The sequence below is a fragment of the Ananas comosus genome, linkage group 22 (assembly GCF_001540865.1).
Source record: "Ananas comosus cultivar F153 linkage group 22, ASM154086v1, whole genome shotgun sequence".
In the NCBI taxonomy this organism is placed as follows: domain Eukaryota; kingdom Viridiplantae; phylum Streptophyta; class Magnoliopsida; order Poales; family Bromeliaceae; genus Ananas; species Ananas comosus.
In genome coordinates, this window is record NC_033642.1 from 5,029,772 (window position 1) to 5,045,614 (window position 15,843).

Below are 15,843 nucleotides of genomic sequence, written 5' to 3' on the forward strand. Positions count from 1 at the left end.
AGGAAAAACTCGAGGTCTGGCGCTTATTACCATAGTCGCAGCATAGAAAAGTCAGGTGCCTGATGAAATAGTCTATGAAAGGGGATGTCACCTGAAAGAACTGAAGACTGCCTCCATGCGAAGAAGAGAGAAGTCGGTTCTCCCCCGCTTCGCTCTCCCCTCGGGGAATTGAGTAGTTTTTAGAGTAGAGTCGAGGAGATGACGAAGAGCTGAAGAAGAGAAAGTTTACATTGCGACGAAAGGAGGTCTCGCTTCGACGTTCTCGCGGGGGTTCTTTCTCTTTCTCTCCGCCTTCAAACGATTGGTTTCGTTTATTCTCTCCAACAACTCATGGAGTATGGATCCCTCTCATTGCTTCTAATTCTCTCTCTTTTCCTACCTTCAGCAAACTGGGTACAAGGTTCTATCATTAGGTGTGGGCGCTGATGAACCATTTGATGAGCTTATGGTTTTGCCTTCCTGAATACAGGATAGCCCTCGAATGGAAGAGAACTTTTAGAAGCGCTCTTGAGGTCTGATGTGGACCCCCTCTTAAGTAAGCTGTTTCCGAATCAACAAAATCTCTATGCTTAACATAGACGAATAAGGATGGGTTCCGCTGGGCTAGATCGTGAGCTATATGCTTATAACATCCGATCGAGACCAATCACACAAAGAAAAAAATGGATTACCTGTCTTTCCCTCTCTTGTCAACTGCATACTGCATGGAGTCTTCCCCGGAAAAAAGGCGAGGCTGTCGATATGCTATTCACAGCCTGAGAGTGAGCAGAGAATAGTCTTTTTATTTACTTTATTTGACCTTTTTTACCTTCATGTGGCAAACTGGGGAACTTAGGTTCTCAAACTTTACTTTATTTTCTTGCGCGACGAGATACTGATAAATATCAGTAGCCCGTTTTCGCTTAGGAAGACAAAGCAGTGTCAAGCCGAGGGACAGGTCGCGATGGAGAAGCTGCTCCCGTAAAGGCTCAAACTCTGGGCGCAGGCGCATCAGGAGCAGATATAGGCGCTGGCGATCACGGAACTGCTGATATGTCTTACAACTGAGGAGGGAAGCTGGAGGCGGAGGCGAAGATGAGAATGCAAAAGGAAAGCATTTCTCGCCATGTGGTTTTTGACGAGAAATGTAAAGGCGACCGGTTAGAGGATCTGAAAGAGAGAGTGTAGAAAATTGAGCGAGGGATCGAGTGGTGCGGGAACTCCGGATACTGCTAAATAGTGGTTTCAGTTCCACAGAAAGGAATCAATTGTTAAGAAAGCATCTCTGGGCCTGGGCTTGGATCAAGCAAGCTCATAATTTTCTTATATGCAGGGAGAGATTGAAAAACTGCAGACGGAGCATTTGAACGGTGGTAACCATAAGCAGTTTCCCTTCAACACAAAAGAGGAAAAGCACGGCTCTTCCGCGCTGTATGGGATTTCAAAGGGGGAGGGGTAGGTAAATGAGAAAGGTAGAGTAAGATATTTTCATTCTAACAGAATGAGCGGATCCAATACACATATTGTCTTTGACATAAAAAAAGAAGGTTGTAATAACGAAACAGACATTTGAGAATTTTGTCCTTGCCTTGCCAGTGGAACAAGAAAGACTATATAGATTTTGATATGAAATACACAATCAAAGGATTTCGCTTCCATAGAATGACGGAATTCCCCTTGCTTAGTTTTCGCTCCGCTCGTGCGTGGCACTCCTTGCTTGCGGAGCGGCATACCGAAAAAAAAAAGGGGGAGTTGGCGCCTGTTATGTAGAAGTCAATATTCTCGCAAATTGAATTATTTCTTTTTTTTTTTCTTCGCAATAACTCGGGATGTAATCCCATAGAGATGATTAATTAGACTCCTGTAAATTCAATGGGATGAATTGCATCCTGATGATACTGAATCGGATCAATATTATGAATAACAATATCTGATCTATCAAATCGATTCATCGTCGAGAATTGAATAGTATAACATAGGAAGATTCTTTATCCATACTAACTATTAAATAAATGGGATTTTTTTTTTTATCAGGAATCCATTGCATTTTTCATCCTCTTCCACTTTTTCTTTTCTATAACTACTGTCTGTCTTCCTTATCTTATACAATTCTCCTTCCTTTTTATATACTTATACATACAATGATGAGGTATTATATGACCGGTATTCTATGGGTCACACACAGACCCAAACGAAGTGAGATGGAAAAAAGAAGGGAAACAATAAAAAAGATCTAAATATCCAACAAATTTACTGAAAAGGGTCCTTGCTTGGTCTTTTCTTTTATTATATTAGTATCCTCTTTCTTTTATTATTTATTGTACTGTCATAAAAAATGATGTCTGCTATTTGAATGAGAATGAGATAGATTGTTTCCAATTAGTCATTGAGGATACACAAACAAAGTCAGAGCTAGAAAAAAGGTGTGGTTTAACCTGAAAAGTACTCTGTCGAGGTAATTATGTTAAGTTCATTGTCTATCGTACAAGCAAGATAGAATACTCTTTGTGTATGTACTCCCGGTAAAATAGGGTCACTCTACTCCATTTCATTGATCAAGAACAATCTAAAAATTAAGTAAGACGAGGATGGTATCTCTTAAAATACTTATTGTAGTAATACCACATATTATACTAATATACATAGGATATGTCTCTCCTTTATCAATCGGAGTAGTGGAAAAAATGGAAATTCCCGTACCCGTATTTGTCTGATGATAAATGCGAAATAAAAAACAAAAGAAAAATAAAGATCCCACTCCACTGGGGATTAGATCTTGCTTCATCTCTCCCTTTTCCGTGAAAAGAGAGAGATGAATTGATAAATTCACCGGATCCTAGTTCGGGACTGACGGGCTCGAACCCGCAGCTTCCGCCTTGACAGGGCGTGCTCTGACCAATTGAACTACAATCCCAGCGAGGTGTATGCATACATATTCTTAATGTAATCATAAGAACATTAACGTCGTCGTATTGTAATAAAGACACGAATGATATACTGATATCATATCCACATATAATATGGGCTATAGTGAGAGTGACACGGATTACTAGTAACCAATAATTATTTTACTGCCCAAAATGGATAATCAATCTTTCTATGAGAAAAAATAACTAAACTATTTTGCTTTTCATGATACTTTTCTTAATGAAGTCTAGTATCATGAACTAGATCCTTAGAAAGATCTGAAGGAGAAAAATATGGATGAGAAAAAAATAAAAATTTACTCTTCTCTTTATTTCTACGGATTAGGCATTTCCGTTTATGGAAGAAAAATTGGTTATATCATATTCATGGAGCGGTGAATTATTGGGCCGAGCTGGATTTGAACCAGCGTAGACATATTTCCAACGAAATTACAGTCCGTCCCCATTAACCGCTCGGGCATCGACCCAGGAAGAATTCATTCTAGGCTTATTGATAATCTATGATAAACTTCCTTTCATAGTACCCTACCCCAGGGGAAGTCGAATCCCCGCTGCCTCCTTGAAAGAGAGATGTCCTGAACCACTAGACAATAGGGGCATATACGCCCGACCGTCATCATACTATGATTATAGTATGAGCAGTTTTTTTTAATTGTCAATATAGTCTAATGGTATGACTAGATCCTAAAAGTCTTTCCTACTTTGTTGTTATGATTTCATAGAATTTTTTTTTTTATTTGATGATTCATGAATGAACCATCCATACTATTTATAACGAAAGGAGGTATAGGATTCCTTCAGTTCAGGCAGTGATTTGATTGGTCTGACAGAAAACAGAAAAAAGAGTCAAATGTCATTTAATTTCTTTTCTTCAATTTGAACTCATTGCTTCATTTAGTGTGAAGATAAATATGCCTATCACTATCTCACACTAAGCCAGAAAATACAAAAAGGATAGAAATTTGATCTTTTATTTTATAAGAATTCGTTCAGGGTACTAATCCCCTCATGACATGATTCATGAAAATATCTTGAATCTATGTCGATGTCGGATTAGTACATTTTTCATGAAAGTGAATGTTGTTCTGAGGGTCAGTAAAAGTAAATAAGTGGGGTCTGTCTTGAAACAATTTACTGCATTATTTTATATCAAAATCTTTTTCGAAAAAGAAAAATAATAATTTTACCTACTTTTGGAGTAAATCCAATTTCTTGTTCCTGAAGAATTCCTAGGCATATATAAATAAAAAAAAAATATATATATATATATATAAATATATATTTTATATTTCCAATTCCTATAATTAATCGACAAACCAAAGTTTTCTTATTTCTCCAATGTTCTTATCAAACCCACTATAAAATTCTAAATAAAGAAAAAGTAAGTGGACCCGACCCATTGAATGATGACTATATCAGCTATTCAGATATGGAAATTCGATATAGATGAAATTTTACAAGCGGATTTCTTTTTATTTCCTTAGACCATCAAGAATTTGTCGATATTTACGATTTCATCTTCTTGTTACTGGATGCTCCATAGGAATAAATCGCTATTTTTTTCTTCTACAAAGTTGATTTCAAAAAATAGATTTTTCAATATCTTTCCTTGATTTCATAATCTGATATTGTTTTTCTTCCGCCAATTAAATAGAGAACGAATGCGAGAAAAGGACTTTCATTTCCAGTCTACCATTATTTAATATTGAATTTTGTGGCAGGAAAAAATAGGAAATTTTCTTTTATTTTGGTTTGACCCGTTAAAAGATATACTCTTAAATATGAGTCATAGGACAATTCAGGATTCAAATGGTTATATAGTATAAGGACTAATCGAATCGAGCTCATGGATTTACCATTGATTTACCTAGGTTGGTTTGTGGCCCAATAGAATAAAAAAAAGGCTTTCCTCGTCTTTTTCCCGCTTTCACCTTCGATTGCGAGGGATGATCGGCCGGTTTTCAATTCGCTTCTCTATGCGGAGCTGCGCGTGGTGGGAAGGCCTTCGCGATTCGCATCTTCCCGTCCGGCAAAGAAAGTGAAGGGGAGAGTGTGGAGACGCTGCAGAACCGCTTGATTGATCAATCAAGCTATTCCCTAATTGAAGCAAGTTGGAAAGCTTTCAGAGCCTCAGCTCGTTCTGATGAATCGCTCCTTTTTCTGAAAGCATGGGATATTGTTAATAATGCAGTACAGAACATCTATGTTCCGGTGGGAATGAAATTCGATTTCCGATGGATAACAATCCATCTTTCTCGCTTTCGCTCTTTCTCCAATCAATCGCGAGGGTTCCGGCATGAGAACGCAAGTGCCGGAATCGAACAAAACGTCCGAGGACGAAAGAGAAAATGCTCCGCGGGGAACTCGTTTCATGTCGGCCTATTCGTGCCGCTTAGACGTCGGCCATGAAATCCATCACTATACCGAGCAGATCACGGGCATTCACATCTCGGTCAAACGGAACTGTACGCGATTCTCTCGTGAATCGCCTTCCGCAAGGTATGCCCCATTTCGGATTCCCGGGAAGAATATTTCTATACAGACATTCGTTGCTGGTCTCAAAAAGATCTTATCCCGTGGGCGTTAGCGGACGTTTTTCATTTACGGTCTTTAGTAGCCTTTCCGAAGGTAACCGCCTTTGTTGACTTTAGAAAGGCGCTAAAACAGGCAGGCCATATGTTCTATAGAAGAAGACTGTGTATGTATATAAATAGTTTGAGAAAAGATCGTCTTCAGCATGAAAAGAATAACCTTTGTTTGGGATATAGAATTCCTTTTTTTGATGGTCAAAGACCCTTTCTTTTCCCGGACCGATGACTCGGTTGTTCAGTACTGCTACATATTATAGGAGGATGCCGTCCCCCTTCAATCCAGTAGCTTCGGTTGTTTAATATCGTGCAAGTTAGTTGTGGTTGTTGTATTGGCTGCAAGCGGAAAGTAGCGCTGTAGGTGTGTTTGACCATGCACTCTCGCGTCGTGTAATGTCGTATGTATGATAGAGGTGGTGTGGTGATTGATCTCCATGCTAATGGTTATCCCCTTTGTTCAACGAATGAATGAAGCGTTGATCAGGATAGAGATGATGGTCTTCGTCTTCTGTCTCCAAGCCGGCCATACAACATGGAAATCAAATAGATAGGCGAAGCAACCAATAGCAGTCTGTTCTCGCCTATCGATAGATAGCAGGTTGCTTCCAAGCTCAAACCATGATCAACTGCATTTTTGCTTGTTGTTATTAATGGAGTGGTATTCTCCCCCCTGTCAAATAAAAAGATAACTGGAAGAGAGAAGAAAAGAGCAAACAAAGGATTTACAAGTCACATGGGAGAAGAACGTTGAACTGCATCTTCAACTATAAAATAAAACCCCCGGGGCACCGAAGCCTCCCGCGGCAAGCGAGATAAAGAAAGCAGCTGGACTGCCTTGCCGCGGGAGAGTCTTTCTCCAATGAGAGAAGGTTTTGGGCAAGACAAAAGACAGGACTCGCCCTTTGACACCAGGGATAAGAGCAGATTGCTGGCGATGACTTGGTGGAATCCTTGAGAGAAGGTTATCGAACCTATAGACTCTACGACTTCGTGGAGACCGAATAGAGCCCTTTAAGCGAGAGGGCCATGCTGTTGGCGTCTTACCTACAAGGCAAGATAAAGGCGGGGGCGGGCGGGATCAAGCTTGAAAGAATGGACGGGCCTAGGCTTGATAGTGAAGGCAGACCCCCTTCAAAATCATCGTGTCTGGTGCTATCTCCTTCATAAGCTATGAGGGTTCACCTTTAATCAAACATCTACTTGATTCTCGTATGGGTTATCGAGTAAAAACGAAGAATCAAGCTGATTGTTGATTGTTGGAAACTCATTATGTGAATCAAAGCATTGAAACGAAGAAAAATAAGTTTCTAGGGTTTAGAATCAGTAAATATTCAAAGCCTTAAACTTTTAGATGACCCACATAGCTTATTTATATGTTTAGAAGACTTAGAAGTAGACTAGGATTGAAAAAGTACTTTTTAAAAACCTGTGTCATCCTCAGAGACCGGTCCTCTCGAGGAGACCGGTCTGTGAGAGACCGGTCTCTCAAGTGAGGAACCGGTCCCTCGCTGCGTGACCAAAATCACAACGTTCGGGAACCGGTCTCTTAAGCTTGAGACCGGTCCCTTGCTGCGCGACAGAAATACCAAGGTTCGGGAACCGGTCTCCCATCACAGGGGACCGGTTGCATCAAGGTTCACGCAGTGAGGACCTTAGGGGAACCGGTCTCTTGAACTCTGAGACCGGTCCCAGAACACAGAAAAGTTCAGTAAAGTAGTTTTAACACCATCTAAGCCTTCTGAACTTATTCTAACTAGGTATCTTCACCACAAATGATCTTTTCTTCATACTTTAGGTGTCGAGCTTTCCGAATGAGTCTTATTTCTTCAATTTGAATCTTTTTTTTCAAAACTTCTGCGATCAACTCTTCAAGACTCCAACCAACTTTACGAAATTCGCCAAGCTATAAAATCCTTAACAAGGTCCCACAAGGGGGGTGCAGCCTCACCCATCTTCAAATGTAGGGTATTCGTCACCCAGCTCTACTACTCACAGGTACCCCTATATAAATGTTTGCGTCCTTGTGGACTCTTGCGCGACTCGGACAGCACCATAAATGCCAAAATTTTCATTAATCTGGGAGGTCGATGATATAAAATGAGGATCCCTTTGTGCGTAAGTGCCCTATAAGCTATAAGGGTGAGCAATATGTATAAATAAAAGGAAGGAAGCATCCAGCAGGAATCGAACCTACTTGCCCAGGTTAGGCGCTTAAACCATTCAGCCATGGATGCCGAGCCGAGTGAACTAGGTTTTTTTTGTATTCCTTCTCGAGCTTCTATTTCTTCCGTTAAGGGAGATTCGGGAAAAGATGGAATAGGAAGACGTGTTTCCAGAACGAACAAGATACGGGTGGAGAAGGGGAAGTTAGCAAAGTTAGACAAGATTGGAATGGGCATAGGAACATGTATTGATGTACCAGATCGGCTAATGCTCCTAGATTGATGCGATGTATTCCACCAGTTGACTGGAGACTTTATTATTGGTATATCGATCGGTCCAGCACGGATTGAAATAGGAGCCGATTCGACAGGAAGCTTTTGAAAACGCAGTGCACCCAGGTAAATAAGGAACAAGATGAATACAGAAGTTAAACGAGCATCCCACACCCGAAAGGTACCCCACATAGGCCTTCCCCGAAACCCCCCAGTTACTAAGGTAAACAAAGTAGAAAAAGCACCAATTTCTGTACCGGTTCCGGAAGAGCGAAGAAAAAGGGGATGCTTTGTTAATGGGAACAAGGAACTGTTAATAGCCGTTGCGATATAAATAACTATACTCATCCGAGCCGCAGGAACATGTACATACAGAATACGAGAATTTCCACCTTGTTGAAGATCTGGTGGTGCTACCCGAAGACTTAAATGAATAGCCATCGCTGTTAAGAACAACCGAGATCCAATGAGAATTTGCGCGTAGCTTTTTGTCTTTGACATAAAAAAAGAAGGTTGTAATAACGAAACAGACATTTGATAATTTTGTCCTTGCCTTGCCAGTGGAACAAGAAAGACTATATAGATTTTGATATGAAATACACAATCAAAGGATTTCGCATTCCATAGAATGACAGAATTTCCCTTGCTTAGTTTTCGCTCTCCCCCTACTAAAATCCGGAGAAGAACTCCTTCACTAAGGAATGGAAATAGAAGGATGATTCCTCTGCTCCGCTTACATCCTTGTAAAGCTTAAGCAAGTACTCTATTTCGACTTGGTCCACTGTTTGAGAGTAAGCCTCCTCAAGCTCGAACTCGGCCTCAAACTCCTCTCTCCTTTTTTCCAAGAAAGAGAGGATTGCTTCCTCTGGACTGCTTTCTACGCAGTTCTCCAGTATATGGGGATGACGCTGTACTAAGTCTTTTAGGATCTTAGTACAGCTTTCCCTCAGCTCCCTTTTCTGGAGATCTAGGCTCTCGCAGTCCAGCAGAGCGTTATATTCACCCTGGGTGGAAGCAGAATGAAGAGTATCCTTGACCTCTTTCCAGTTGCCCTCTTCTTTAAGAAGAAGACTGGATTGGCCATCCTCCATACGGAGGATTCGGTTTAGCGAGTTTTCCAAACTTCGATTCCTAGATAAATTATTGGGTTCCCTAGGCGGCTCCGGAGCAGCCTGAGCTTCCCCCTCTTGGGGATCAGGTACCTGCTCTAAAGCAGCCCCAATAAAGGGGGCAACCATGTCCCATAATTCGTTCATGATCACTCTTGATAAATTTGGAGAATGAGCACTGTGAACTATCCGCTCAAACAGGGATAGTTGATCGAACCGAAACCTACGTAAATAAAGTAGGACTAAAGACGCATAGGAGTAAATGAGCTTCTCCTCTATCGTAATGCGGTATTTCTATTTTTCTTCTTTATTGGTGTTTTGGCTCGCAATAAGGCTAGGTCCTGATCGAGCAAGACGGAGTCCTATCTATCTACCTCTCCAGACACAATATCTTGAGTACCTATGATGGTGACTACATCTGCTGGCATGTGATGTTTGGACATAGAATCGAGTCCTTGTGAATGGGCAAAGCCAGGTGCTCTTATTTTACGACGGTAGAGACGATTGCTTCCATTACTGACAAGAAAGACACCAAATTCTCCTTTAGGAGCTTCAACTGCGGTATAGGTAGAAGGAGCTGGTACGGAAAAACCTTCTGTATAAGGTTCGAAATGGTGAATTGAGGTAGAGTAGACCGATGATCCGGTAGTTATTTGGCCGGCTATGGAAAGAAAAAGCTAGCATCTGCTCCCCCTAAACTATAACCGGTCCCATCTCTCTCCAAACCTAACGTGGTAGTTTCCCATCATAGGGCTTTCTATCTATAGATTGAGCCATTACCCACCAAGGATCCCATTCGTTCAGAACTCACTCAGTTGACTGCTTCTATAGATAAGGCGGAGCGTCCTTGGTTCAGCATTATAGCACATAGGCTTCGGCGCTACTACAGCGCTTCACTAACTCGAAGCGCCTCGCTATGAGAATGAGGCTTCGCTAACGCTCGGCTAAGTCGTCGAACCCTCGCGCTGACTGTTCGCTTTTTCAGTAGTGAAAGCGCTTCTCTTTGCCCCAACACTAAAAAAAAAAAAGTATTTGGAAAAGAAAGAGAAACTAGGTTTTCTTGCTCCCGCTTCCTCATCTGCGCTCGTCAAGCCAACTTAGCTTTTTGGGAGGTGAAAGAGCGGTTGAAGCGGACATTTCGAAATGACAGCATCGAAGATATCTATATACACGGTCACGGTTATTCCGGACTGCGTTCCGGAGAAAGTAGCCTACTTGACAGACAGGGCGGGCACTCTCGGCTCAGAGGTAGGCACTCTCGTCTTTCAACCCCACCTTACTTTGCATTTTTTTTTTTGCACTGTTTACTTACAGCCTCTACGAGTTGCAAGTGAATGGGGCCGGTGCGTGGCGAACAGAAGTGTTCATCAAGCCATTTCTCGCCTCAACCCCTAAACACTTTAGGAAGAGGGCTACTTGCTAATTTGGGGGCAACTGCATCGCACCTGACTGTGAGGGACCTCTCGATACCTTATGTTCACTTTCTAACTAGTAGCCGCTTTCCCGTCGCGGAAGACTTTTCCCAGTGCGCGGAGCCCCAACGAGGAAGGTGTTAGTGCTTTCTCATGGGGTCAATAATGCTAATCCCTCTTTTTGTGCTACTCCTACGGGAAGAAGATAAGAAAAGGCGAAGCCTTCTCTTGGTTTCCCAACCTGTTGCTGCTAAAGGCTGCCCTCTCTCGGCTGGATTTTGGTCCAGCCTACTATGAGGATCCTGTATCCCGTACATCGTCTTTCTCCCTCCTGGGTTCCCGTGGTTCCTATGCCGCCGCCTTTCCCGGTCCTTTTCTTTTAGTGCTTCGACCCGAAGCGATAGCTTGACGCGTTTTCAGTGGATAAGATGGCTGCGCTCCAGCTCACTAAAGAATGGGACGGCAGTGGTCCGCCGGCAAGCTCGTTCTGATCTTGGACGCAGTACATTGGAATCCTGAAGCACCACCACGAACGCTACCGCGCATGCGCCTGCGGTGTGGGGTAAGGCACCACCCTGTTGTGCCAGCAGCCAACTCCGGCGTGTCAGCTTAGTTATCCTCATCAAGCCACAACCTTGATGTCTAGCTTCCCAACTGGTAGACGGTTCCCTTTCCCCCAAATCAATGAAGAAGGGAGAAGTCAGTTGATTCTTCCGAAGAACCGGAAGCGAAGCGCTATGCCGGGGCGAGGGGACGGGAAAAGAAACTGCTCCGAAGAAAGATATTGGGGTTCCCAATGCTTCTCCACGCCCAACGAGATGCACCAACCTCGGGATGCTTTACTCCTAACCCCACGACGGTTCCGAGACGGAGCTTAACCTGAGTCTCGGTTAAGAACGGCGATTGTTAAGGATTTTGTATTGGCAAGTTTCGTGAAGTGAGTCGGAGTCTTGAAGAATCGAAGCGAATTGACAAGATTTTGGAAAAAATCAGAAAATACCTCACGACGTGAATCACGATGGTCAGGTAAAGTTTTAATTCATGTTATGGTGATTCATACTTAGTTATAGGCATTAGAATCATTTAATCAAAAGTTTAGTTGATTAGAAAGTGCTTCGGAAGTGTACGGAACTCGAAACAATGCAAAATCCAAAAAATTGCATTGTGTACCGGTACAGCAATCAAGCCCGTACCGGTACAGCCACTGACTTGGCTTCGTATTTCTGTTCCGTCCTTGTGTAACCGGTGACAGCTTTTCGTGTACCGGTACACAGTGTAAAATCGTGAAATCGTTCTAATCCGACTCCAATTTATTCTAAAGTCTATAAATAAGCTATTGGGCTTCTCTAACAGAAGTAGTATCACGAAAATACATATTTGAGAAACCCTAGAGGCTCGGATTTCATCTAAAACCTATTTTCTACAAAAAGCCTCTTTTAGATCAAATCGAGATATTGAAATTTGATATTAATATGTCGATTTGATCTCCGCTTCGCTTGGAGTTTCTTTCCCTGGTTTTCTACGATACTCCAAAGCGAAGGATCACCATATTCATGATATTCTTCATGGTGGCGTCGTGGATTCGGCGTGTTTGACGGCGGTTCGTGGATTCGAGTGGCGTCGTGGATTCGGCGTGATTGAAGCTTCGTGGATTCGAAGTGGAGGCGTTCGTGGATTCGGACGTGAGGGCGTGGACAACCCAGAGGATTGCGCGAGATCCATAGGAGGTCAAGAGAGGTTGAGTCCGTAGAGTCGGTAAATCACCTTGTAATCTTTTCTCTTAGTGGATTATTTTTTTTCGCGTGTTGATCCCGTGGGTTTTTCTCCAAATTGGAGTTTTCCCACGTAAATCTCGGTGTGCTTTTTATTTTTCGCATTTATTTTTATTGCATCGAGATTTGTGGTTTTTGGCCATTACACCTATTCACCCCCCCTCTAGGTGATAGATACAATCTAGATAGATCCTTGGGCTCCTCAAAACTTTCAGCGATGATCTACGTTTCACACGGTGCACGATTCCATGGATAATTTCATTCGAGATCGTGATAGAGGACATAGCTTACGATCATCGGCTTTGATCATGCCACTAGGCATTTGATTAGGACATTGCACAATGATCCGAACACTTTGTCGCATCTCTTCGATACGGATACAGTAACGATCATAGCGATCTCCTCTGGTACCTACTGGTACGTCAGGATCCGATTGGTCATGAACATCGTAANTTTTTTTTTTTTAAGGAAAAACTCGAGGTCTGGCGCTTATTACCATAGTCGCAGCATAGAAAAGTCAGGTGCCTGATGAAATAGTCTATGAAAGGGGATGTCACCTGAAAGAACTGAAGACTGCCTCCATGCAGAGAAGAGAGAAGTCGGTTCTCCCCCCGCTTCGCTCTCCCCCTCGTGGGGAATTGAGTAGTTTTTAGAGTAGAGTCGAGGAGATGACGAAGAGCTGAAGAAGAGAAAGTTTACATTGCGACGAAAGGAGGTCTCGCTTCGACGTTCTCGCGGGGGTTCTTTCTCTTTCTCTCCGCCTTCAAACGATTGGTTTCGTTTATTCTCTCCAACAACTCATGGAGTATGGATCCCTCTCATTGCTTCTAATTCTCTCTCTTTTCCTACCTTCAGCAAACTGGGGTACAAGGGTTCTATCATTAGGTGTGGGCGCTGATGAACCATTTGATGAGCTTATGGTTTTGCCTTCCTGAATACAGGATAGCCCTCGAATGGAAGAGAACTTTTAGAAGCGCTCTTGAGGTCTGATGTGGACCCCCTCTTAAGTAAGCTGTTTCCGAATCAACAAAATCTCTATGCTTAACATAGACGAATAAGGATGGGTTCCGCTGGGCTAGATCGTGAGCTATATGCTTATAACATCCGATCGAGGACCAATCACACAAAGAAAAAAATGGGATTACCTGTCTTTCCCCTCTCTTGTCAACTGCATACTGCATGGAGTCTTCCCCGGAAAAAAGGCGAGGCTGTCGATATGCTATTCACAGCCTGAGAGTGAGCAGAGAATAGTCTTTTTATTTACTTTATTTGACCTTTTTTACCTTCATGTGGCAAACTGGGGAACTTAGGTTCTCAAACTTTACTTTATTTTCTTGCGCGACGAGATACTGATAAAGTATCAGTAGCCCGTTTTCGCTTAGGAAGACAAAGCAGTGTCAAGCCGAGGGACGAGGTCGCGATGGAGAAGCTGCTCCCGTAAAGGCTCAAACTCTGGGCGCAGGCGCATCAGGAGCAGATATAGGCGCTGGCGATCACGGAACTGCTGATATGTCTTAGCAACTGAGGAGGGAAGCTGGAGGCGGAGGCGAAGATGAGACTGCAAAAGGAAAGCATTTCTCGCCATGTGGTTTTTGACGAGAAATGTAAAGGCGACCGGTTAGAGGATCTGAAAGAGAGAGTGTAAGAAAATTGAGCGAGGGATCGAGTGGTGCGGGAACTCCGGATACTGCTAAATAGTGGTTTCAGTCTCCACAGAAAGGAATCAATTGTTAAGAAAGCATCTCTGGGCCTGGGCTTGGATCAAGCAAGCTCATAATTTTCTTATATGCAGGGAGAGATTGAAAAACTGCAGACGGAGCATTTGAACGGTGGTAACCATAAGCAGTTTCCCTTCAACACAAAAGAGGAAAAGGCACGGCTCTTCCGCGCTGTATGGGATTTCAAAGGGGGAGGGGGTAGGTAAATGAGAAAGGTAGAGTAAGATATTTTCATTCTAACAGAATGAGCGGATCCAATACACATATTGTCTTTGACANCAGCAGCCCTACTCTCTCTCTCTTTCTATATATATATGTGTATAAATATATATAATTCAGCTAATATACTATCTGTAGCATGGAGGCCTCTTGTGCTACCAAGCTGTTTCGATAATGCAGCTTCTGAATCGACGATCGACTTTGTTAGCTTTGATGTACACTATCAGAAGTATATAGAAACCACATTTTACGATTTTTCGACATCATTTATCTGTCTAGGGGTACTGATTTTTCGACGTCATTTATCGAAAAAGTAGTCTAAAAATTAATGTATATATAGTCTGGCTACTATGCTATTAATAGCACGAAGCACTTGGTGCTACCAAGTTTTCCACCGTTAGATCTACCATTTTCATCATTTTCACCGTTAGATCATACTATTCAACTAATCACCCACTCAACCCTAAGGGGCCCACATCATCCTAACCACACATCTCTTAATCCAATGGTCAAAAACTTGGTAGCACCAATGACTTGGTGCTATTAATAGCATAATAGCCTAGTTCTATATATATATATATATATATATATAGTGGCTTCCTTTTTCTTTTTTTTTCGACGTCATATCTATTCGTTGTAATGATTCATCTTCTTTTTCCCCGCGTTCTCTGTTGATTTTGTGTTTCATTATTGTTAAATTGCGTACAAATTTTCTATAGTTTTCTGCATTGCAAGTATTCAATACATTTTTTTTATTTATTTTTAATTTTTCAGTGTAGTAATGGCAGCTCTATTNATTAATTATTAGTAATTTAATGTGTTGGTATGTAAGTGTACTCGCATTTTCTATGTATATTTAGTATTAATTTGTTATAAAATAATTTGTATAGTTATATTTATTGTGTTATTTTTCTAATACCTTAATGGTCCTTTTTTCTGAGAATTGAGCCAAATTTGGCGGCTATATGCATGATGCCGTTTATGCTGGGAGTGTGCTTCCTCTGCCCCTTAATGGACTGCCTCTAGTACAAATACCATTACTGCCCTAATTGCGGCGAAAAGGTATTATCTTTCCGTCCTACCTTCTTTTTCTAAGTATACTCACTACGGAAATAAATATTATTCAAAAATATTAATGAATAATAAAAAAAATAATATTAATAGTTTTAATAATTGACTATTGTATCAACTTTCCGCCGCAACGCGCGGGGTTCCTTAACTAGTATTAAGTATTAATGCGAATCCGGAGAAAGCTCCCTCCACGTTTTGGGGTTGTTGGGCCCGCTTGGTACGAATTCTCTTTAAGCGCATTAATGAGGGTTTANAACAAAGTGGAAGCACGGAGGCCTCCGTGCTTACGAAAGCACCCCAGCCCACTCTATATATATATATATATATATATAGAGAGAGAGAGAGAGAGAGAGAGAGAGAGAGTCCGGCTATTATGCTATTAATAGCATGAAGCACTTGGTGCTACCAAGTTTTCCACCGTTAAATCTACCATTTTGATCATTTTCATCCGTTAGATCATACTATTCAACTAACCACCCACTCAATTCTAAGGGGCCCACATCATCCTAACCACACATCTCTTAATCCAATGGTCAAAAACTTGGTAGCACCAATGACTTGGTGCTATTAATAGCATAGTAGCCTAGTTCTATATATATATATATATATATAT

The 15,843-nt window shown here is 41.9% G+C and overlaps 2 protein-coding genes across 2 annotated transcripts; both read right to left on the bottom strand.

Moving 5' to 3' along the window:
• Positions 444-8,542, bottom strand: LOC109727539 (putative cytochrome c biosynthesis ccmC-like mitochondrial protein). The gene is made up of 4 exons (XM_020257681.1): positions 7,689-8,542; positions 809-1,056; positions 672-733; positions 444-540 (listed from the first exon to the last, which is right to left on the bottom strand). Exons 1-4 carry the CDS (start codon positions 8,461-8,463, stop codon positions 444-446), a joined length of 1,182 nt encoding a protein of 393 aa, XP_020113270.1. The 5' UTR covers positions 8,464-8,542.
• Positions 9,382-13,807, bottom strand: LOC109727540 (NADH dehydrogenase [ubiquinone] iron-sulfur protein 2-like). Its single transcript, XM_020257682.1, has 5 exons — positions 13,611-13,807; positions 13,368-13,430; positions 13,150-13,234; positions 12,466-12,673; positions 9,382-9,663 (listed from the first exon to the last, which is right to left on the bottom strand). The coding sequence occupies exons 1-5, from the start codon at positions 13,805-13,807 to the stop codon at positions 9,401-9,403; spliced, it is 816 nt and encodes a 271-aa protein (XP_020113271.1). The 3' UTR covers positions 9,382-9,400.